This window comes from Leucoraja erinacea, chromosome 21, assembly GCF_028641065.1.
Source record: "Leucoraja erinacea ecotype New England chromosome 21, Leri_hhj_1, whole genome shotgun sequence".
Taxonomy (NCBI): domain Eukaryota; kingdom Metazoa; phylum Chordata; class Chondrichthyes; order Rajiformes; family Rajidae; genus Leucoraja; species Leucoraja erinaceus.
In genome coordinates this window covers 25,291,444-25,315,295 of record NC_073397.1, presented here as the reverse complement: position 1 = coordinate 25,315,295, position 23,852 = coordinate 25,291,444, and the positions used below count along the sequence as shown (strand labels likewise).

At 38.8% G+C, this 23,852-nt stretch overlaps 1 protein-coding gene across 1 annotated transcript in view; it reads left to right on the top strand.

The window, feature by feature from the left end:
* Window positions 1-22,854, top strand: part of LOC129707562 (docking protein 5-like) — a 182,233-nt gene extending 159,379 nt beyond the window's left edge. The window contains 2 exon segments of the mRNA XM_055652710.1: window positions 2,057-2,177; window positions 18,020-22,854. Of these exon segments, the coding sequence (XP_055508685.1) occupies window positions 2,057-2,177; window positions 18,020-18,084 (186 nt within the window). The 3' untranslated portion in view covers window positions 18,085-22,854.
* Window positions 22,855-23,852: the final 998 nt, after the last annotated feature.

The window sequence follows — 23,852 nt, the reverse complement described above, 5'->3', positions numbered from 1 at the left end:
AACCTGTACATTTTTGGAGTGTGTGAAGAAATCGCAGTACCCGGAGAAAACCCATGAGGTCACCGGGAGAATGTACAAGCTCATTACAGACAGCACCTTTAGTCAGGATCGAACTCGGGACTCTGGCACTGCAAGGCAGCAACTCTACCACCACACCACAGTGCCACCTACAAAATGTTATATTATCTGAATTATTTATGATATTTGCATTTTCTTCATTATTATATTTTTAACACACTTCTGACACTCTCACCTGGATTATTCTAATATTGAACTATGAGGCTTTCAATTTTTTAAGGCTGTCATTACTGCAACAAGACAGATTTCAGTAATTTTCCAGAAAAGTTAATGTGTTTGTTAATTAATTGTAATTACCTGCGTCTGAAGAACAGTTCTTTCAGCAATCAAACTTAATGAAAATCAAAATCAATGGACTTGTTCTAGTTTTGTTTTGAAAGGATTTCTACATCTAACCCTGTCCATTGTCTTTGATGTATTAAACAGAATATTTTGTTTATCATGGAGAATTCCATTTAATGGAACAAGTGGAATCTAATAAAATGGAGCCAACTAACGGAGGAGTATTTAACTAACATGGTAAAATCTATGACCTGAACTCATTACATGATAATTGAGAGCCATGGGCACCAACCATCTGAATGACTGATTTAAATATTAATTAAAATGCTGTTTAAGATTCCACAGCATATTCTGTTCAATAATATGAGCCAGGTTTAAGTTAGGACTCTTGTCATTACAAGGTAATGAAATATATTCAATGGCAGAGCAATTTCCACAGTGTTTCAGTAGCAGTATTTTTCAGCCACTGAGAGTTGGCAGGCACCAGAATAATGCAGAATTTCAAAATTAATTTTAAATTTCCTTTCACAAGAGAAATATGCCCCTATTACACTCTTCACAATGTTTGATGGACCCTTCCGCATTTCCAAATGATTATAAGAAAGGTCGTTCGAAAAGAAATAGAGAGTGTTGTTGACTTTTTTTTACCTATAAGGAATACCTGTATGGGATATTGGATTGAGATTGCGCAAATTAATGTTACATCTTTAAAATGTAGTCACCGGGTGAATAAATTTGTCTATATTTGAGTAACGTTAAACTACATTAGCTAGATAACTTTAAATCATCTTTATGAAACAAAATAAAATCAGAAGTTGCCAGAAAACGGTGGTGTAGCAGTAGAGTTGCTGCCTTACAGTGATTGCAGCGCCGGGGACCCATGTTCGAATCCGACTACGGGTGCTGTTCGAATCCGACTACGGGCGCGGACCCTGTGGGCCGAAGGGCCTGTTTCCGCGCTCTATCTCTAACTTTAAAATAATCTTCTAAATAAATAAATAAATAAATAAATAAACAGACAGACAGACAGACAGACAGACAGACAGACAGATAGATAGATAGATAGATAGATAGATAGATAGATAGATAGATAGATAGATAGATAGATAGATAGATAGATAGATAGATAGATAGATATATAGATAGATAGATAGATAGATAGATAGATAGATAGATAGATAGATAGATAAATGAGCAGGTCAAGCAGCATCTGTGGAAAGAGTAATAACGTTAATGTTAGAGCTGGCTGACATTACAAACTTAAGCTGACACCACTAACATCAGTGTTATCCAGTCTTTTTTAGTCTTCATCTTCTCACAAATATTCCCTTCTTTTCTCTGTGCTCCTGCCTCTTCTCAGCAATTTACAACATGTTTGATTTCTAACTTATCCTAGGTCTGGTGAATGATTATCAAATGATTTAACTTTTCTCTCTGTACAGATACTGCCTGACCTGCTGAGGTTTTCCACCATTTTCTTATCAGTTTCCTACTTTTCCTACTTCCCTGTCTTCTGTTTTATTGCAGTTTTTGTTTTTTTATCTTCAAGACCCGTTTGTTTGTTATTCATTTGACAGCAGGTTAATTTATTTTAAAGCCAGAAGGCAAGCTGACAAGCCACCAATTAAATTTAAAACTTTTTTTTTGTACATTACCTTTGGAAAAATTTAAGTCTTTCAATGTATTTCTCTTCCAGCATCAGATCAAAGGGAATGAAAGGACGGCTTCACTGGGCTCAATAATGCCTCTTCCTCGTAGTGCCTACTGGCAACATATTGCAAGACAACACAGTGTAAACCAGCTTCACATCTTTGAAGGTAGGTGCCAAAAAATTGGAAGCAGGGTGGAAAGTGAATAACTCTCTCAGCATGTCATCTGTGCTGTGTACAAAGCATTTGATGCTCAGTAATGAGGGAAAATTTGATACTAATTATTATAGCAAAATTTACGGATTTTTATTCAAATGGAGACAGTTGATTTTTTTTTGTTGCATTTGGTGTTTTGAGGTGATGCTGTTCCCTGGAGTGATTTATGAAACTGACAATGTTTGAGAGGAATTGCTTAAGGCTTAATGAAACCCTTGGTTCATCAGCAGAGTGTTTGATTCTCAGCCTGGCAGGTGCAATGCGCAGTTGGAAAACTTCATCCTCAACTCCATGTTCCATGAAAATTGCAGCATTCTAGTCTCTAAATTCCCACTGCACTTAGGTGGGGAGGGGAGTCAGAAGGGAGAGGAGTTGATAGCCACAGGGAAAAACAATCTCCTGTGGCGTTCTGTGCTGCATTTTGGTGGAACCAGTTTGTTGCTGAAGATACTCCTCATGTTGACCAGTGCTTCATGGAGGAGGTGAGCTATATTATACAAGATGCCCCGCAGTTTGAGGAACATCCTCCTCTCCGAGACTACCTCCCATGAATCCAACTCCGTCCCAGGACAGTGCTAGCCTTCCTGATGAGCTTGTTAATCGTGTTTGCAACTGCAACCTTCGCCCTACTGCCCCACCACACGACAGCGAATAAGATGGCACTGGCCACCACCGATTGGTAGAACAACTGCAGCATCTCACTGCAGATGTTGAAGGAGCAGAGCCTTCTCAAAAAGTACAACCGGCTCTGTGCCTTCATGTACAGGGCCTCAGCATTCCTGGACCAGTACAGTTTACTGTCCAGGTAAATGCCAAGGTATTTGTATTCCTTGGTAAACTGCACATCCACACCATTCATGGAGACAGGGGTGTCCTGGATCACCAACTCTCCTCCTAAAGTCCACCACTATCTCCTCAGTCTTGTTGGTGTTGAGCTGCAGGTAATACAGCCCACACCACTCAACAAAGTCGTCAACTACATCTCTGTATTCAGCTTCCCTCCCATCACTGATGCAGCACATATTCACAGAGTCATCTGAAAACAACTGCAGGTGTAGGAGTCTGCGTTGTATCTGAAGTCCGAGGTGTAGATAGTGAACAGGAAGGGAGAAAGGGCAGGAAGGGAGAGAGTTGGTGATCCAGGACTAGGGCTGACACCATTGAGACCCATCACCTTGCCAGGGCGGAGTCTGCTCATCTCTTTTCTCACTTGCTCAGCCTTGATGGTTAGGTGCAACAAACAAAGGCAGAGGAAGTGGAATGGGGGGATTAAGCGGGAGAGCCAGAACATCTGTGTTTGATCCTGACTGCAGGTGCTGTCTTTACGGAGTTTGAACGTTCTCCCTATGTTGCATGGGTTTCCTCTGGGTGCTCCGGTTTCCTCCCACACTCCAAAGCCATACGGCTTTGTAGGTTGAAGGTACACAAAATTGCTGGAGAAACTCAGCGGATGCAGCAGCATCTATGGAGCGAAGAAAATAGGCGACGTTTCGGGCCGAAACCCTTCTTCAGACTTAAGAAGGTCTGCAGTTCCTTCTGGAACGGCTTTGTAGGTTAATTGGCTTCTGTACATTGTAAATTGTCCCTAGTGTGTAGGATAGTGTTAGTGTTAGTGCATGGGTGATCACTTGTCGGTGCAGACTTGATGAGCTGAAGGACCTGTTTCCTTTCTGTATCTCTAAAGTCTAAAATCAGTCTTTTTGGAGCTTACTGGCCTTCTGATGGAGTTCAACAAGAAAGTGGTGATTTCTTCAGATTTCCGATCTATCCAACTGGGAACTTTATAGGGTTCTTGCCAGTTAAATCCATGGGCAGATGAGCTTGTCCACAGCTTGGTATATAGACGTTACTTATTTGTTCCATTCCAGGTGAATTAATTGAATTGAGTTACTTTTAACAGGGGTTCCGTTTTTTTTGTGGATTACATAAAATTAAAAATGATGTAATGTTATTTTCATTCCTAGTGCCCAAGAATCACTATACGTTCCATGGAATGCCTGGAAGTCTCTTTCACAGACAAAAACTCTTTTAAGGGTAAAGTTGACCTCTCACATTTGGAGGCGATCTGTATTATACTGGGTCTCGGTTATCAGCTGTGAACCTGCCTTCCAATGGAATGCTGTAGACAAGAAGCTCTGACAGTTTGCTCATCAGTGGAAGATACCATGTATCTGTTTTCATGTTCCACACATAAAAAGGCTGATGATACATAATATGGTCTAAGCTCTGCACTAAATCTATTTGCCGTAGCACAAAATGTAAACAGTCATCCCCATCATTCCATTGCTATTCACTATGGACTGACGATACCATCAGACATTTGATCTGACCTCTCAGCAGCTCATGTACAGTATTTGAAGTTGGCAAAGGATGGTGGAGCTCATATCAAAGACCTGGCAAGTCTCCTGACTTAGACAAGATTTATATTTAGCTTTGCTGGCCAGCTGGAAGCTTGTAGGATAGACTCAAAGGAGAAGTGACAATCACTTACACTGCTTGCTGTTGAGATAGCACGGGGTAGAATTTCAACCTTGGGGACATTTTAAAAATGTGTAAAGTAACACATGAGTGTAAGATTCTCCTTACATGCATGAAATCCTAGTTCATTGAAGTCAGGGCAATGAATTTTGAAGGTGGAGTTCAATGCGCAAAGTTATTTTATAAATATAAAATATAATGTATGTGACAAAGAATAATCCCTGTGGTTTTCCTAATTGTGGGGATAAATAAATCTGATGCACTTAACATAAAGCATAAAAAAAACTTGACTGGAACATCAATTGTGACCAAAGGTTGGTGTGGAAGATAATGGATATGTTGTTCTTATTTTGAGTAACAATATCCGATATTCATAACATCAGTTTGCAATTGTATTTATCTAAATACAAAATTCAGTCAACCAGCCTAAAGATGGGTCCAAAGAGTCTGAAGAAGGGTCACAATGTGAAACATCGCCTATCTTTGTTCTCTATAGATGCTACCTGACCCATTGGGTTTCTCCAGCACTTGGTATCTTTTTTTGTAAACCAGCATCTGCAGAAGGGTTTTGACCCAAAACATTGCCTATTTCCTTCGCTCCATAGATGCTGCCTCACCCGCAGAGTTTCTCCAGCATTTTTGTCTACCTTCTGCAGATCTTTGTGTCTACAATCATCCTTGACCTTTACTGCAGCAAGTTCCCATTTTGTTTTTGCGCTGGAACCGTTAAAAGAGCCGAGAACCCATTAATGATTAGGAAGTTGAAATGAATAAAAAATATAATCCAGAACTTTAAACTCTTCAACACTACTGATAGCCTAGTGTTCTACTTATATGTATGTTGAAAAACACTATTTACATTTTTGCATGACTCATTAGGTGAGAAATTATATTACTTACAATGAAAGACAGTTTTCATTGAAGCGTTTGGACGGCTATAGATGCTGGGTCAATGGTGTTTAGATAACCAAAAACATTTGGCTGTGTCTAAAGAATAATGAGTTTCCGCTAGACAAGATTAAACTGAAACGTGTCATTAGTTTGGGGAGCTATTAGCTTCAGCTAAAAAGGCCCAGATAAATTTAGCTGTGTCAAAGCTAAATGTGTCTTGTTAAAATTAGTTTTACACGACAAAACACTAACAAAGATACTTCTAAATTATTTTGCACCACCGCATATGAGCTTTACTGCAGCAGATGGGTCAAGGAAAATATGTATGGAATGGTTATGCTTCAGTGGGGCAAGTTCTCAAAATTGTGGTTCAGGAATAACATAATTCCTCTGCTAAAGAAATCCAGCCTTTAAAACTGTTTTTAGTGTAGTCCAGCCTTTAAAACCTATGTTCAATGGCCCGCAAGTGCAAGTGCCAGCATGGCAATGGCAGATTAACCCATGTTTGTTCTTTCTAATGTCAGCACCATGCATCTAATTAACTTTCTTATAACGGGTAGGCAGTGGCAGCCACTGAGGGCTTGCACTCCATGGCAAGAAAGAGAGCCAAGCATCACAAAGAGCCAGATTTGATTATCAAAGCAGCGTGTGCCATGTGCATGTTTATGCGGACATGGATTTTAATTTTAGATGTGGTTTTGGGCACCGCTGTCTACAGATATACATCGCCTGAGGACAGGGTTCAAGTGTCCTGTGAAAATTCCAGATAGTAGTATCAAAAAAGAACACATTTTTATGAGATAATTTTAGAATTTGTATTTCCCATGGGCTAAATGACTGTGCCAAATTGTATTCTGTAAAATACCGACATTTATTTTGAATGAAAATCTTGTTGTGATGGTGTGTAATGTGAAGGCTGCATTGTTAAATTAGGTTGCACCTCCTTTCACATGAAGGAAAGGAAGAGATGGAGGAGAATAACACCACCTCCCTCATCGAGTAACCTTCTGTCCAATACTAGTTAATGCTACCTTGTGACATTTAGATGTTGCTGACATCTGCCAACTCTTATGTATTCTTTTGAGTAATAAGAGTTGAATTGTGGTAGTTTTATCTCTTGGGATGTGTTGGTGACTTGGAAACCTTGCAGATATCCTGCTAATCACATCTGTTTGGCCTTGATTCAAAGGCAGCTGACAGTTAATGTATGCTGTGTATGTGTGTCAAATCCCATTCACTGTTTCTGCTATTTTGTATACACACTGAAATACAGATTTTCCACCCTATCTCCACTGTTCCTTGCGGCTACATATTAATTAACTATCTGTAAACCATGGTTAATAAATTCAACGGCCTGGTGAAATGTTTATGCACACTGCATGATTGAAATTTACCCATAACCATCATGTGTTGGTTGCACTCATCCTTAAGGGCCTGTTCCACTTAGGCGACATTTTAGGTGAGTGCAGGAGACTCTGCACTCACCTCATGATCGCCACATGGTTGCCACATGTTCGCTGGTGGTCTCTGGTGAGTCTCCTTCATGGTCGCGAGAGGAGTTCCCGCATTCTGGGAACTAGTCACGGCCTCAATATGGTCGCTGCAAATTTTTCAACATGTTGAAAATTTTCCTGCGACCAATAATTGGTCGCCATGGAGAAAATCGATAATGCTGTAGTCGTAGGTGCAGTTGTAGTGGGGTCGCCATGTAGTTATGGCAGTCGAGGTAGTCGTATGTAGTTTTAGTTAATCGCCTTTGCTGACCGGGCATTTTCATTGGCTCATTGGGGAAAAAAAAACTTAAGCACGAGTTTTCAGAACCAAAGAAAACCGACTGGTAATGTTAAATGCCTGCCGAACTTCACAGTTGTGTATCTCTGGCTTATTAAAAGTTGTCTGGCTTCTTAAAAGTGTCTCCACTCCTTTTCCCCCCTTCTCCATTCCCCTTCTCCACCCCCCCCCCCCACCTCTTTTAAAGGACTTACTGTAAACTGTGCTAGCCATCTTAACCTTCCTGTTCATTGCGGTGTGTGTCTGTGTCACCTTGGCTTTGCACCGTGTGGATTTCAGACAGCGCTCCCACGCTTTCCCTGGCCCCTGCCTTTGCGTTGTGTTTGTGTGTGTGTGTGTGATCCACTCTGACAGTCGCCGTTCCAGTTTCCGGTTTCTCAGACGAATGCCGCAAACTTTACAGTCGCCTACAGTCTGCTGAAAAGTCGCCTAATGGGACAGGCCCTTTAAATTAGATGCAGGTCCTCAATATGACTCACACTTGGCCAGATAGACTTGGTGATATCAAGGAACATGCAACACTTTCACATCACTTTCAGTTTGAAGTCACTTGGAAGGTTCTTCAGTCTGCAAGCAACCTTGGACAGTAATCCATGTTTTCGTTAGACTAGAAGGTCAGGGCTATGCTGGTATTACTTAAATGGAGACTAATCTTACTTGGATTGTTGCTAATGTATCATACAGCCCAACTTGTCCATGCCGACCAAGATGTCCCATCTAAGATGGTCCCATTTGCCTTTGTTTGTTCCATACCCTTTCCTATCCAGTTACCTGTTCAAATGTGTTTTAAATAGTTTTATTGTACCTGCCTCAAATACTTCCTCCGGCAGCTCGCTCTATATACCTTCTACCGTCTGTATAGAAAGTTTGCTCCTCAAGTTCCAATTAAATCTTTCCCCTCTCATCTAGAAGCATTGGGGCACACATTCGGCAATCTAGTAAAGTTCTAGTAAAGTTCCACATACAGTAATTACTGATTACTAATAAGCCTGCAGCAATCTTCAGTTCCTAATTAACATTCATAACATTTAATTACACAACCAGTAGCCCATGGCTACATGTAAGATGTAACTATATATTAAGTAAATCCTTAGAAAACATTAAATTAAAAACAAAATGGTGTAATTCTGGGTACAATTTATAAATGTGTTTTTTCATGTTAACTAATAGTGCAATGTTCTCACAATTAGACACAACTCTGAGGTACAAAGTAGCGATGTTACAAACCCTACCTTCAGCAGTGCTGCAGTTCTGCCACTGGCCGTGCGTGCAACTCTGGCGCCTTTGAGAGGGGGGGCGGCGGGCGGGATTAAAATGTAGATTAGTCTCGCCTGTCAGAGGCGGATTTCCTCTGGCTGCTAGCTGATGAAGAAAATTCGATCGGACTGCTGTTGCCAGTTTATTTTTTTTAAATTTGCTGGACAATTTAACCCACTACGGGAAATTTATAGAGACCAATCAATCTACAAAATCCATATGTCTTTGGAATGTGGGAGGAAACTGAAGTACCCAGAGGAAACCCACGTGGTCACTGGGAAAATGTACAAACTCCACACAGACAATACCCGAGGTCAGGATAGAACCTGGATCTCTGGCGCTATGAGGTAGCAGCTCTACCAACTGTGCCACTGTACTTCCCAATGCAAAAAATATTCGCAATGGCATTTTATCAAGTGTCCTGAACCCATTCTATGGTCCATGAGCACAGATAAATGTCTCGGTGGAAATTATTGACAACATCTTCTGGATTTTCTCTTCTGTATACATATGCATGGAAACACAAATGTCATTGCCTTGTGTAACCTTCATAAACATTTAAAATAATTCCCTAGAAAATTCAAGCCATTGTATCAAAGTGTTGCCAGACTTACTCAGCATTAAGTAACCTAATATTTTCCCACATCAAGAGACTTCAGTTCATCTTCCCAAACACAACCTCCCTCAACAACATTATTTGCTGCTAGACCTGACAAATCTAATGCCTGGATTAGTGGATATTAGCTACAAGGAGAGGTTGGACATACTTGGATTGATTTCACTGGAACGCTGGAGTTCAGTGAACAATGATAGATGTATTTAAAAATATGAGAAGCATAGATAGGGTAGACAGAGAGAATCTTTTTTCCAGGGTGGGAATGTCAAAGACCGAGAGAGCTTAACTCTATGAGAAAGACATAGTTTAAAGGAGAAGATTTTGCACAGATAGTGGTGGATGCCTGAAATGCACTGCCAAGAGTGGTGGTGGAGGAAAAACCAATGAAGATGTTTAAGTGGCTTTTAGATGACCACACGGACATGCAGGGAATGGAGGGATATAGATCATGAGCAACCAGATGAGATTAGTTTATCTTGGCATCATGTCCAGCACAGACATTATGGGACAAATGGCATGTTTCTGTGTTGTACTATTCCATCTTCCAGGGGTGCAAAACCCGGGGGGGCCAGAGGGGACACGTCCCCCCCCCCCCCATGTTTTAAGAGGTGGGGGACATCCCCCCCAAATTTTTGTGATCCCGATTTTCAAATCGCCATTTTTAGCGCTGGATTGAGCCTCCGAAGCCTCGCGCGTGTGTGTGAGTGTGCGCATGCGCGCCTGGCCGCCAAAAAATTGTGTCCCCGTCCCCTCCATGTTTTGATAGTGAGTTCCGTTCTTGCCATCTTCTATGTTCATATTCTATGTATCTGGCATGTCACTGCCATCCTATCTTTCATAAACTCCATAGGAAGGCGTAGTTGAGCGTCCAGTTAAACAATTATTTGATCTTAAAATTCCCAATCTTGTTTTCCGAGAACCTTTTACACCCTTGTCTCATCCAACATAACTGCCGTCTGCTTCCTGCATTCTTACTTGCTCAGCTTCTTGATTATTCTCCAATGTACTCATTCTACCAAATGTATTTTCCTGTGTTTTCTATCGCCTAGCTATTCCCATTACCACTTTTTTTCTGCTTTTAAAATACTCCTTAAAAATATTCCTCATTGACCAAGCTAATATCTCCTTGTGTATCAGTGCCATTTTGTCCGCTGTTGGTCTTTTGAAGCATCTCTGAATATTTTGCTCTGTATAAATAGCACATTAAAGTGTTTTGACCTGTAACGTCACCTATTCCTTTTCTCCAGAGATGCTGTCTGACCCGTTGAGTTACTCCAGTTTTTTGTGTCTATCTTTGGTTTAAACCGGCATCTGCAATTCTTTCCTTCACATTAATTAAAGTGCTTGTTATTGTTGTTATTCCCTCATTCTTTCATCACAGTCTAAATGTTCTGCTTACGTCGCATGAGAAGTTGGTCAGATCCAATATGGCAGTCGAAAATTGACTAGCCTCCTATCTGGTCCTGCCAATGAAAGACATTTCTTTGGTAGTTTACATTTGTGGATGCTCAGAGAGCAGAAGATCATTAAATATTCCCGAGCAAGATTGTGAGGACATAAGAAATGTATTCAATGAAACTTGGCAATAATATGGAAGTCATTTGTCCAATCTAGCTCCAGACCAGTCTGGAGAATGTCTGTCAGACCAAGTTGCCTCATCTCTTGAGCTTAGATAATGCACAATTTCACTGTGTTTTGACCCATTCTCGAAAGATCAAAATACTCACGTACATGACACTGTGATTTTTGATCAGAAAGAATCAGTGCTTTTTGCTGAGAAACTGGATGGAGACTGAGAGTGGGGCACCAACAAAGGAATAAAGTGGAAGAGTTTTGATTAAATTGTTCTCTATCTACATCCCTTGGACTAGACATGAATTCTTTACGAATGCTTAAAAAATCAGTTAATTTATGGCACATAGTCCTTCTTGGAAGTTAATTTATTTCTAAATAACATTATTAATTAAATTATTTGGCTGTCAATTCACAGTGCAATCTAAAGCTGCATTAAAATGAATACTATTCTCTTTCAGGAATCATGCACGCAACTATCGTTTAAATAGCATTAAAATGGAAATTAAATATTGGAAGGGAAATTACAATAAATTTCAGATAATATAACCTCTCCTGTTGTTCAATAAAGATGGACTATTTTACATTATCCGTTAATGAAAGCATAAAATTGACTATTTATTTGTAAAGCAATTTGTGCATTGGACCGTGCTGAGTTTAATTTGGTTGACACTTGGTCTTTTGCAATGGTTTGTTTTTTATTATATAAATAAATCCATGCAACATATTTCTTAGTTGGTAAACTGCAGATGCTGGTTTCAACCAAAGATAGACACACTGAAGATAGGGCAGCACGGTGGCATAGTGGTAGAGCTACTGTCTTAAAGTGCCAGGCACCTGGATTCGATCCTGACTACAAGTGCTGTCTGTATGGAGTTTGCATGTTCTCCCTGTGACCTGCATGGATTTTCTCCAGTTTCCTCCCACACTCCAAGATGTACAGGTTTGTAAGTTAATTAGCCTTGCTAAAATTGTAAATTGTCCTTAATGTGTGTAGGGTAGTGTTAGTGTGCGGGGATCACTGGCTGATGCGGCTCAGTGGGCCAAAGGGCCTGATCCGGCGCTGTACCTCTAAACTAAATTAAACTAAATTACTGGAGTAACTCAGAACTCCAGAAGTCTGAAGAAGGGTCTCAACCCAAAAGGTCACCTATTCCTTTTCTGTAGAGATGCTGCCTGACCCGCTGAGTTACTCCAGCATTTTGTGTCACATTTTGAAAGAGGTTCCGCTTGCATCTGATCTCTTTTGGTCCTTTAAAGTGAGGCTGCATTATCTGGAATTCACTCTGGGCAGGTTTCCCAGTCTGAGAAGTTTGTGCTGCACAGGTTGTCTCCTAGTGTAATCCACCACGGAGTCCAGGAGTAGCTGAAGTCACTACTGCTGGCTTAGGCCCAGGCTTTCAATGAAATGAATCACCCCACAACAATGTAACACCACTGGTTCACGTGTATACTGCTACAAACTGGGATAGGTTTCTGAGAAAGCCTTCTATTTTACCTCCATAGCTGCACTAAAGCCTTAGATAGCTATATTATGAGATTCAGATTCAGTCATATACACCAAGCTGCAATTAAGTTATTTGTTCATGTGTAACTTATACAGTACACAGTATACATGATAATAATAAATACACGACAAATGTAAAAAGTAGAACAATGCAAAGATTGTAGTGCAACAGCAAAATGGTGCCAAGATTATTGTCATAGTTTGAAAATAATAGAGACATAAATCAAAGTTCAAGACATGCACACTCATAATCATAATCATACTTTATTAGCCAAGTATATTTTGCAACATATGAAGAATTTGATTTGCCATACAGTCATACCATAAAAAGCACCAAAACACATTTTAACACGAACATCCACCGCAGTGACTCCTCTGCATTCCTCACTGTGATGGAAGGTGAAAAAATGTTCAATCTCTCCCTTCTTTGTCCTCCAGCAGTCGGGGGCCTCTAACCTTCCGTTGACGCGACAATCTTACTCCCGTAGCCGGCGATGGGCCTCCTCATCGGGGCGATCAAGCTCCTGCATCGGGGGGGATCTCAGCTCCAAGCGCCGGGCGATCTGACCCCGGGTCGGGGCTAGTAGAACGTCGTGCAGCTTTTGGAGCTTCCCGACGTCGGTCTCAACCTGAGACTGCAAGCTCCTTGATGTTAAAGTCTGCAGGCTGCGGTTGGAGCGTCGATCCCAGGCAAGGAATCAGCTCCGATGGTAAGTCCACTATGGTGGGGCTCAAAGTCAGTCCCGAGCAAGGCCTCCAGCTCCATGATGTTAGGCCACAGAGTGACCAGAGATATGACCCGGAAAACAATCGCATCTCCGGCAAGGTAAGAGATTTTTTTAAAGGTTTCCCCGGACCCCCCTGCTCACCACCCCACATAAAACAAACCAGAGAACATTACCACATACTTTGTAAACACACTACAAATAACAAAAAAAAAGACAAAAAGGACAGACAGACTGTAGGCGAGGCTGCCATAGAAGCACCACCCGGTGGAATCTATGAAATAGATTCTCAATGCTGAGATCACATTGTAAGATGCGAGTCTGCATTTTTGTGTGATAGCAAATATTCACAATGTGTATTATGCTCATAACATGTCTAAAATGTGTCAGTTTTAGGAACCAAGTTCCACATGCTTTCTCATGCAGAAATTCTGTTTTGATTCTCAGCCGTATTTCTGATCAGTTGTTACCCTAGGCTAAGTGGAACAAAAAAAATGCTAAAAATCATAAATCTGCCCAACAAAGCAGGTATTTCCAGTTTGCTTTACTTCTGATGGAAATGTGGAATTGGAAATGTCCCAGTGCATGTAGATCTGTTACATCTGAGCTCCAGCAACCCAGGTTCAATCCCAGCCTCCATTGATATCTATGTGGAGTCTGTACTTTCCCACTATACTCCATGGATTTCCCGAACGTGTTCTAGTTTCATCTCATGTCCGAAATACATGCAAGTTGGTCGGGTGTACAGGAGAAGCTTGGGGAATTTGTTTGGAAAGGGAAGAGAAAACATACAGTATGATTGGTGTAAGATCATTGTAAAAGGAAATTTGACGGTTGTCTTAGACGAGTTGGATCGCTGGACCTGTGTCTGCTGTATGACACATTGACTGAATAAGTAAAACCGAAGCATCATTCCATGTGCATTCTGAATGATGGGGCCACCTTGTGGCTGTGCAGTGAAAGATAGTGAAAAATGGAGACTGGAGAAAAGACTAAGTATACATTGACTATTCCTACGGGAAAGCTTGTGTGGTTTAAAACCTCAAATTTGTTTATAAATAGTATTATATTTCATCATAATAAAGGAGAAATCCGGTAGGAAAGTGATGGGGATTATCATTTGGGGGCATAGATGATGGTGAGAGTTTGCTTTGCAGAAACAATAAATAGTTTGCAGTTGCTGCATTGACATTTTAGCACGGTAAGTGTCCATGTGTATGCAGATCCAATATTATTAAAGAATATGTTTTATCAGAGACTTTGTATGCATTTACAGCAAAAATATTTTCCATTGTTGAAAACTGAATTGATCTTTTGTATATCCGATTCAAACGTAAGAGAGACTGTTAACTGAACAGCTTGAAGCTTCTATTTAATTTATTTTATAAGAAAAAATTAGTTCAATACTTTAAAATTTAGTATGGAAGAAATAAATATTTTCTTATGCTAATATCGTTGATATCCAGAAAAATGAATTTTGCTGATAAACATTATGCAGAATAAACACAATTCACAAATTTGCCTCTGACAAGATTTTTGGAGATCGAAACACTGTTTTAAGAATATCATAAATCCTAAGCTTTCATGGTTTTTAGCAATTACAATTAAACTTATCAATGGCCTTGCTTTCATCGAAGATTGATGAAATTCATGATTTCACCGAACACCCTATTGAACTTCTACAGGTGTACAAGAGAGAGTGACACAAAATGCTGGAATAACTCAGCAGGACAAGCAGCATCTCTGGAGAGGAATGGGTGACGTTTCGTGTTGAGACCCTTCCTCAGACCTGAAGATCTGAAGAAGGGTCTCGACCCGAAACGTCACCCATTCCTTCTCTCCAGTGATGCTGCTTGTCCCGCTGAGTTACTCCAGCATTTTGGGTCTATCTTCGATTTAAACCAGCATCTGCATTTCTTTCTTATACAATAGATAGCGTACTGACTGGATGTATCACAGCCTAGTTTGCTAATAAGAAAACCCAAGAATGATGGAGGCTGCAGAGATTGGTAGATATTACCCAGTCCATCATGGGCACTGATATCCCCACCATCAAAGGGATCTATAGGAGGATTTGGCTCAAAAAGGCAGCTATAATCAAAGACCCATGCTAGCCATGCTTTAATTTCACCACTACCTTCGAAAACAAGGTACAGGAGTTCAAAAACTATGACCTCCAGGTTCAAGAACAGCTTCTTCCTAGCAGCCATCAGAATTTTGAACACTGCAGAATACTAACCATCGCCTCAACAATTATTATCCACCACGGATTTTGTTTTAGTTGCACTACAGACTTCCATTTTGCATTATTGTGGTCTGGTTATCTCGTATCACTAATTATGAATTAATTGTGTTATTGGTTATTGTATATTTATTTGTGTGCTATTGCATTAACAGGCCTGTTAAGCTGCAGCAAATAGGAATTTCATAGTTCATGCAGTACATATGGAAAACAAACACTGTTGACACTTGACTATGAAGTTAGAGAACAAGAAAGTTAAACCTGTCATCTGTTCAGTTTGCCCAATTAAGCTGACCCACAAAACTACCACAATATTCCTTGAGAGTATGATCATTATTTTGTAATTGGTAAAAATAATTATATTTTACAAAACAAAATAAAGTACAAACTGCAATATTCCACATTTTCTTCAGAATTGTGACAGAATTACAAGCAAACCTCCATAAATGTTGTCGTATTGGTGAAAATTTAACGAAGTGAATGCATTTTTGTTGCCTGAAGCTTATTCGTGTGTGATTATTGATTTGGCCTCTCTGGATTATCTCACAGTGTTATTTATAGCAATGGCACAACTGCCTCCAAATATATTACTTTTCTGCTATTTTGATCTGCAGTGTGATATTGGCCAGCTCCCATTGTACTTATTTCTTCCAGTAATGTGCTCAATCCACAATATCAGTGTCAGTGCAAGTACTTTAAGTGTTATCTCATGATCAGATACTGTATTTGCTTTGTTTCCCCATCCACTCTACCATTTAAAACTATCTTGATTTCCATCTTATATAAAAACATAAAATGGTAAAAACACTCAGCAGGTGCAGAAAGAGAAACAGCAATATTGTTTCCAGTCAAAGACTGGGCAAGAGAGAAGGCAAACTCTTCCCAATGGCGTTCAGAAGTAGATGTAGCAGTCACACCTTAGAAAAGGTGAAGCATACATTGTGGAAAGAGAAGGTACACATAAAAGCTGGAGAAACTCAGCGGGTGCAGCAACATCTATGGAGCGAAGGAAATAGGCAACGTTTCGGGCCAAAACCCTTCTTCAGACATTGTGGAAAGAGTTTTGCTCTATTTCATTGACATGAAATGCTAACTGTTTCTCTTTCCACAGATGCTGTTTACTCTGCTGCATGTTTCTGGCATTCTCTGTTTTTATTTAAGTACAAATGTTATCATAAGTTCCAATGTTTGTACTTTATATGATGAAACTAAGATCTTGCTGGTTGGGGGGAAAATAACACAAACAATACTCCAGGTCACAATCAAGATTTGCTTCTAGAAATCAATTGTAACTTTCCTTCTTGTTCCGTTATAAGCCGCATGTCAAGTGTGGTCAAAATGAATAGGCTTCACAACATGTGTAAATCTAGCCAATTAATTTTATCTTCCAATTTTTCTCCTCTTGGTAATCAAGGTACATGTTTGCTCATTGCATACTGTTTGCTCATTGCATAGTTAACAAACTATGCTTATTATTTAACAAAGTGATAGAAGACTGATTGTTGCAAGAGTCACATCTCTGATGGCAAAACATAATGATGCCTTAATGCACTTGTCTCCATTATTATCAGCTGTTAATTTTATTGGTGCCACTTTACCATGTACAGTTACACATGGTAATCACTTCTGATTGCAATAGTTGAGACAGAATTTCAAACTGACCATTGTGATCTTCCACTCTGGCAGGAGTTTCTAGAGAGGTGGATCTCAACAGCAGCAGCGCTTCATGTCGTGGGCTTCAATGGGGATGTACAAGGCATCAGATTTGGATGGGGATAGCAATGGACAATCTATGTTACCAGTTTCATAGTGACGGAGGTGAACATCTGAAAGAAGTATTGATCAGTTTCACCCTTTCATTCACAATATGTTCATTATGGATTTGAAAGTTTAAATAAAAATGCAGATGTTAGAAAAATGAAATGAAAAGAGAAAATACTCAAATAGCACCTGAGGAGAAAGAAACAGGGTTAATGTTTCAGAAACATGGTAATTAACCTGAAACTTTAAATATTTTTTTCTCTCTTCTTCATCTTCTTCTTCTTTTGTATCCTTCTTCCATGTTTCAAATGTTGACATCGCTCGCAACACATCCTGCTGAGTATTTCTGTTTTGATTGTCTTCTTATAGTCGTGTTATTTCCAAGATACATTTGGGATGATTTAAAATAAAATTCCATTGAAAATACCTTATGATGAGATTGTGGTCTGGTCACCATGTTATTTTCCAACAATAATGTTTTATTCATCTTTTAGAAAGTTCTTTCAAGTGTTTGAAATGGAGATACGATGAACACCTATAGTTGAAGTATCCCATTAAAACGTACCTTGAAAATTGATTGGACCATTAATGTGCACCTTACTGCTTTGGCCCAACACAAACAAATGTGAATATTCAATATTTTTGCAAAGTTATTTTGTTAATAGGAGCCGATAAACAAATTATGATTGATGCAAAACAAGCATACTAAACATTCAAATTTTAAACTGTGGGTAGCTTCATTGTAATCATGTATAGTCTTTCCACTGACTGGATAGCACGCAACAAAACTTCAGTACATGTGACAATAATAAACTAAACTAAACAGTCAAGGAAACAAAGAGATTTATTTGATTATAATGTTTATCTGAAATTAAATTTTAATACTTCTTTCGGTTCGTGATATTTAAAGTTTAAAACTTTTTTTTAACCTATTTTCCTTGTTTCTTTATTCAGATGATTCTTACCCACTGAGGATTCCACGTGCAGAAACCATCCCCAGTTACCACTCTCAACATTGACATAAACTTCCAAAGGGTGAAACATTTTCTGATGGCTTCGCTTCAAACTGTAGCACTGAATACGCCCAATGAATCAATGAGGAGGATTTCAGGGCAAAATGGATTGGCGTTTTGAATGATATTTGCAATATCTTTTGTTTTGTAAATCCACACTTCCTCTTCAAGTGTTGGGGTGAATGAACACAAGGCTGAACGATTGACTTAAATGTGGACTGAAAAGAGAGGCTGCTTTTACAAAAGCAGATTTTTAGCTCATGTTCCAGGATGTACAATGTAATTTCTTACCAACAAAAGCAAATTTTTTTTTGTATAGCACTGTTTTGAGAAAAAGCTGTAAATCTGCGTCAAATTCAGTATACAAATTAGCTGCATTTTCTGAATTAACAAACAGTTAAAGCCAAGACATTGTACGGACCTGTGTTTGGTTATCGAGGTGCTAATTACGGATTACCCTTTTTCAGTAACTCATAAGTTCACTTTTAGACTTCAGTAAAGTAGATTGTATAATTTTTTGTGCATTTGACCATAACCTGAAGTGATTACACCAAAATGTATTCGCAATTGGATCACGTCTACTTACATTTTCTTGCTTTCACTCATTGTCTGGGCAATCGACATAAGTGTGATTGGTGAAACAAGACACAAAGCACTGAATGTGGCCTCAGAAACTCAAAGTACTAACAGCAGATTAAGAGTATATATGTTCGAAAGATGGCAGCCACATTGAAAGGATGACTGACTAAACTAATTTACAAAACAGACAGGAATAGTTATTCATTATGATGGCACATTTATTTCCAGAAGAACAAGGGGCGAAAATCAGAGGTGAAACAATTGTAATTGCTTGTTGTGCTAACAAAAGCTACAAAGAGTGGAAATGTGAAATTTAAATGTGCTAGACATGCACAGCACACCAGATAGCAAAAAAAGGTCATCAATGTTTGGATGACAATCATTTTTTTTAAAAGGTGGTTAAGTACTTTATGTGTATAATTTCTTTTCCTATGGTTTTTTTTTCCCTGTGACATGTCAGAAAGTCCTAAAGCTGGATAGAATTAAAAGAAATAATTATCAGCAGCTGCAAATGGAATGTTATATTATTGATGACTAAAGGACTGAATGAATATTATGATATGAATGATTATGATAAATAACTATCACTAGTTCCCATTAACAACATTTCTGCCACTCAACCTGGTAATTTTTAGTTAATAGCTTCATCTTTGATGACAATACATGACAAGTACAAATAAATCGTACTGTGGAAAAGTGAACATAAAAGTAACCACCGTGAATTTTAATTGTGTTATCGTGGGACTATTTTATGAATCTCATGAAAAATGAATTATTGTAGTTCCCAATTGTTTCAAATTTTTAGGGCGATAACAATTTATCCTTATTAATATAAACTAAAGTCAAAAACATTTGTCATCCCAGAAACCAATATATTCCGGTTTTAAAGATTTTCATTATTCATTATCAGGTGGTCTAGCTGTATCATATCTATTAATCTCATTCAATCTAATTCTTTTTGCAGAGGTCATTGCTTAAATTTCAATCCCAGCATTGCGATCTCAGAGTGGATAATCCCTCATTATCCTCACAGGATGGGACTATACAGGATTTGGCGTTCATTTACAACCTGCCCAATCTGTTAGGTGGCTAATACATACTTGTCTGTTTATCATTTGATATGTAGAAACAAAGAGCTATGGATGCTGGTTTATACACACAAGGTCACAAAGTACTGGAGTAACTCAGCAGGTTGGGCAGGTATTCTTCAGAGGTGCTGTCTGACCTACTGGGTAACTCCAGCACTCTGTATCATTTGATTTGCTAGGCTCAAAAGTACAACCAAGAAATTAATCTATGTTTGGTGGTGCTGAATGGTTATATCAGTACATTATTTCCTGCCTCCAAACTTTATTCCATCGTTGGTATAAGATTCAGAAATAAACTCCAATGCAGTGATATTATTAGATAGTATGTGGGCCATCAATGACCAGGGGTGAGTTTCTCAATTTACTGCAATTTATCAGTTTTAAAGCACAGTTGGCATTTAATGCATTCTTTAACTGATAATGTAAGTTCTAGAATGAGATCTAATTGACCAGCAATCAGAGAAGAACTGATAATAGACAGCTATATAGGCACAAAGTAATTGGTAATGAATGATCGTTGTATCCAAAAACATCATGGCATTTGTGATTGGGGTAAAAAGTCTGGCAAAGTCTGTAAAAAGTTACCTCCGCCTTTCCTGTTCTTGAAACAGAACAGTCCACGAGGGTTTCTCCATTGATTCAAAGACACAAGGAACTACAGTTACTGGAAGGTTGTGTTGAACACAAAGTTCTGGGCTAACGTAGCGAGTCAAGCTGCATCTGAGACAACATCTCTGCCGGTCATGGATATTCACTGAATAGTCTTCAATGAGGAGATTAATTTGGATAGGGAGCAAACTGAAACATCCCAATGTTTGTTGAATGGGTTCTGACATAATCCGGGCAAATGAGATAAAGTCTTTTACTTGCTCATTTTCTCTACTATTTTTGCTTATGGTTTGTGAATAACATTGCTATATTATTAGTGTGGTCATTGTTTTGTGCATTTTTATTCCTTCAATCCCTCCCCTGTATTTTCTTCTGTCATCGTTGCTCAAACCTTGATTCTATTCTGTGTGTAGGAAGGAACTGCAGATGCCGATTTACACCAAAGATAGACACAAAATGCTGGAGTAACTCAGCGGGTCAGGCAGCATCTCTGGAAAGGGTGATGCTTTGGGTTGGAACACTTCTTCAGACTGAAAGTAGAGTTGGGGTCGGTCAGGTGGAAAAAACTGGAGGCAAGAAAAGGCCAGAGCAGATCAGGGCCGGCAACAGATGACCTCAAGAAGGGTGAAGTCCATAATGGTCCATTGTAGGCTGGGGAGTGTGATACCAAGGATGCAACCAGTGGATCCGGAAGGACGACTAGGGTGGGGGAAAGGGGAAAGAGGGGAGGGGAGAGAATGCCTGAGTTACTTGAAACTTCTACTTCTGCTTCTGCAGAAGCTTCTACTTGGAGTTACTTCTGCTTGAACAGAACATCCATATTCTTTATTTGTCCATGTAGCAGCAGATCTCATTGCTTTGTGGTCTCAACTGCAAAATAAATGGCGATTACAGTCAATGACAGATTACTCTGCAGTCGCAGAATGAAGCCCTGGAGAATTCCAAGTGCTTTGGTTACAGTTCCTTGAGGCACAGTACAAAGATGGTAAGATAAGCGAGACAAATGTTTATCAGACAGAGAAATGAAAATGGCCAATGAGTTAACGCCCAGAGGAAATTTGCAAAGAAAAATCTAATAATATTTGGTTAGAAAAATCAGCATTTCTGTTGTACTGGTTTTAGGATTGGCATGCCAAAAAACATGAATTTAATAATTGATTGTTCAGATCAGCACGGTTTAGAGCAAAGCATAATTAATTATTAACACTTTAAAAGTGTTCTATGATGTGACGATAATTCAGTTTTTGAACTGGATTTTTTTTTAAATCCATTAAGCATCTTCCATGCAAGAGCACTTTTAAAAAGGTAATACATTAATTGTCCAAAAAAATTTACTTCAGATTCACAATGTATTAAGCACTGATAGTTAAGATGGAATGCTGATCCTGGAACAATCGAAGGTAGACAAAAATGCTGGAGAGACTCAGTGGGTGAGACAGCATCGGGTCGAGACCCTTCTTCAGACTGAAGAAGGGTCTCGACCCAAAACGTCATCCATTCCTTTGCACCATAGATGCTGCCTCACCCGCTGAGTTTCTCCAGCATTTTTGTCTACCTAAGCACTAATAGTTGGTGGGATTTAGCTTGGGGTAAGTGGGTGTTTTGCTCTTTCATTTTTGGGCTGTCAAATTTCCATGACTTTCTGAGCTCTACAATAGTGGAGGTTTTGGGTAGGAGGTTACCCCATCTGGAGAAAGTGAAAAATCTACCCAACATGTCACAGTGTTGCATCATAACATACCCAATCAAGGACATGTCACACTCTAAATCCTATAGATCTGAAAATAAATACAAGTCTGTGGCAGATGCTATACTTTGAAATCATCCTCGTCGTTGAAGTGAAGCTCTGTTTTATCCTTATTGAAACAATAATTTTGAAAATATTTTTAGTTCCCCTTCTTCAATGCAGATCAATGAATATTTTCAAATTATCATTAACTTATCTAGCCACTTTCAAAAGTTTTTGTCTAATCTGAATCCACCTCCAGCATGAATGATAATGTGATGTCAATAATACCTTGAGATTTATTCACGGAGTTGTTTAATGTTGTAATCGGATAGTGGAGTACAAAAGATAAAGGAATCATTTGGATGTCCGTGACTGATGTTGCTCTGATTTAAATTAATGTTTAGCTGTGTAAGTTCCCAGATGAACACTGAAAATACGCAAGCAAACTAGCTACAACACCACAATGCACATATCTGTGCATACATTTTTTATAATGTATTGTTACTGATTGGTAAAATTTACTAATCACGGGACTTCCTGAATGTTTTTAGTCCATTTTGTTTCAATTAAAAACTATGAAGGAAAATCCCACAGCCTCTGCCTACGGAAAATATTTTTTGGGTTGTAAAATAGAATTGATTATTTTGTACAAAGTATTAAAATGAAAGAAAACTAAATGAGTTTCATCTTTTCCCAGAGGTAAATTTCCTCCAAAAAATACTATCTAGTTTGATATATTCATGGGGCTTGCTGCAAACCAGTTAAGTGCGTAATATATGAAATGTTTAACAATAAAACATTTCAAAATTGAGTCTTTATATTGTGTAATCAATTCTAAATGGTAATAGACTTTCTTATGTTGTACATACTGAGAACTCAAAACTCATCTTCAAAGATAAAAAGCAGCAATATCTAAAATTACTGTGTCATTATTCAAATTTGGAGATGCTCTGAATGAACATTCTGAATTTAATCCGCTTTGTCAACACTGATCTATGTTAGTGCAGTTTTAGGCATTTAATAGTGAGAGGAAAGTTTGCATTTATATGACATATTTCAAGACTTTGGGATCAAGCAAAGCACTTTCTGACAATTTAATAGTCATTATTGCAATACGGGGCAGAGAGGGAAAATGATAATTACGCTATAGTTTGGATATTTCCCATTAAAATGCCATGGCCTAAAATGGCCAGTATAATTTGGTTGCCTTGTATCGAGCAAGAAATGTGCTTATATACTGAGGGTATTTAGCAGGCTACTGGAAGGTAAAGAAGAAATCATGGAATCATGTCTCTGGAACAATTGTTGGCAGGCTGCTTTTTTTAAATTAGTTTATTGGTGATAACTACATCCGTGCATTGTAACAACATAATCATGGATTTACCATTAGCAGTGCTATTTTGAGATTTGCCTACATTTATAATAAACAAATAAATATCAGTGCACCACATCCTGTTTTTCACACTGTGGGCAATACACTTCCTGTGTTACGGGCAATTTGTGCAGTATTCACCAGGGTGTCTGCATTGGCTGGTTTAAATTCTACTTTCATGTTATAATAGAACAGGTTTGACACCACATCAATTGAATTTTGAGGTAGCTGAAATGACAGTAAAAACTGAGGGTTTACAATGATAATCAATGCCCAACAAAGGAATGAAGAAGGTGGAAAAATAAAATTGATAAAAATAATTCATGGAATGGTGTCATCTCTGATTAGTAAATTTTCAACTCTAAATGTATCTTATAGATAGTTTTAAGTTGATCTG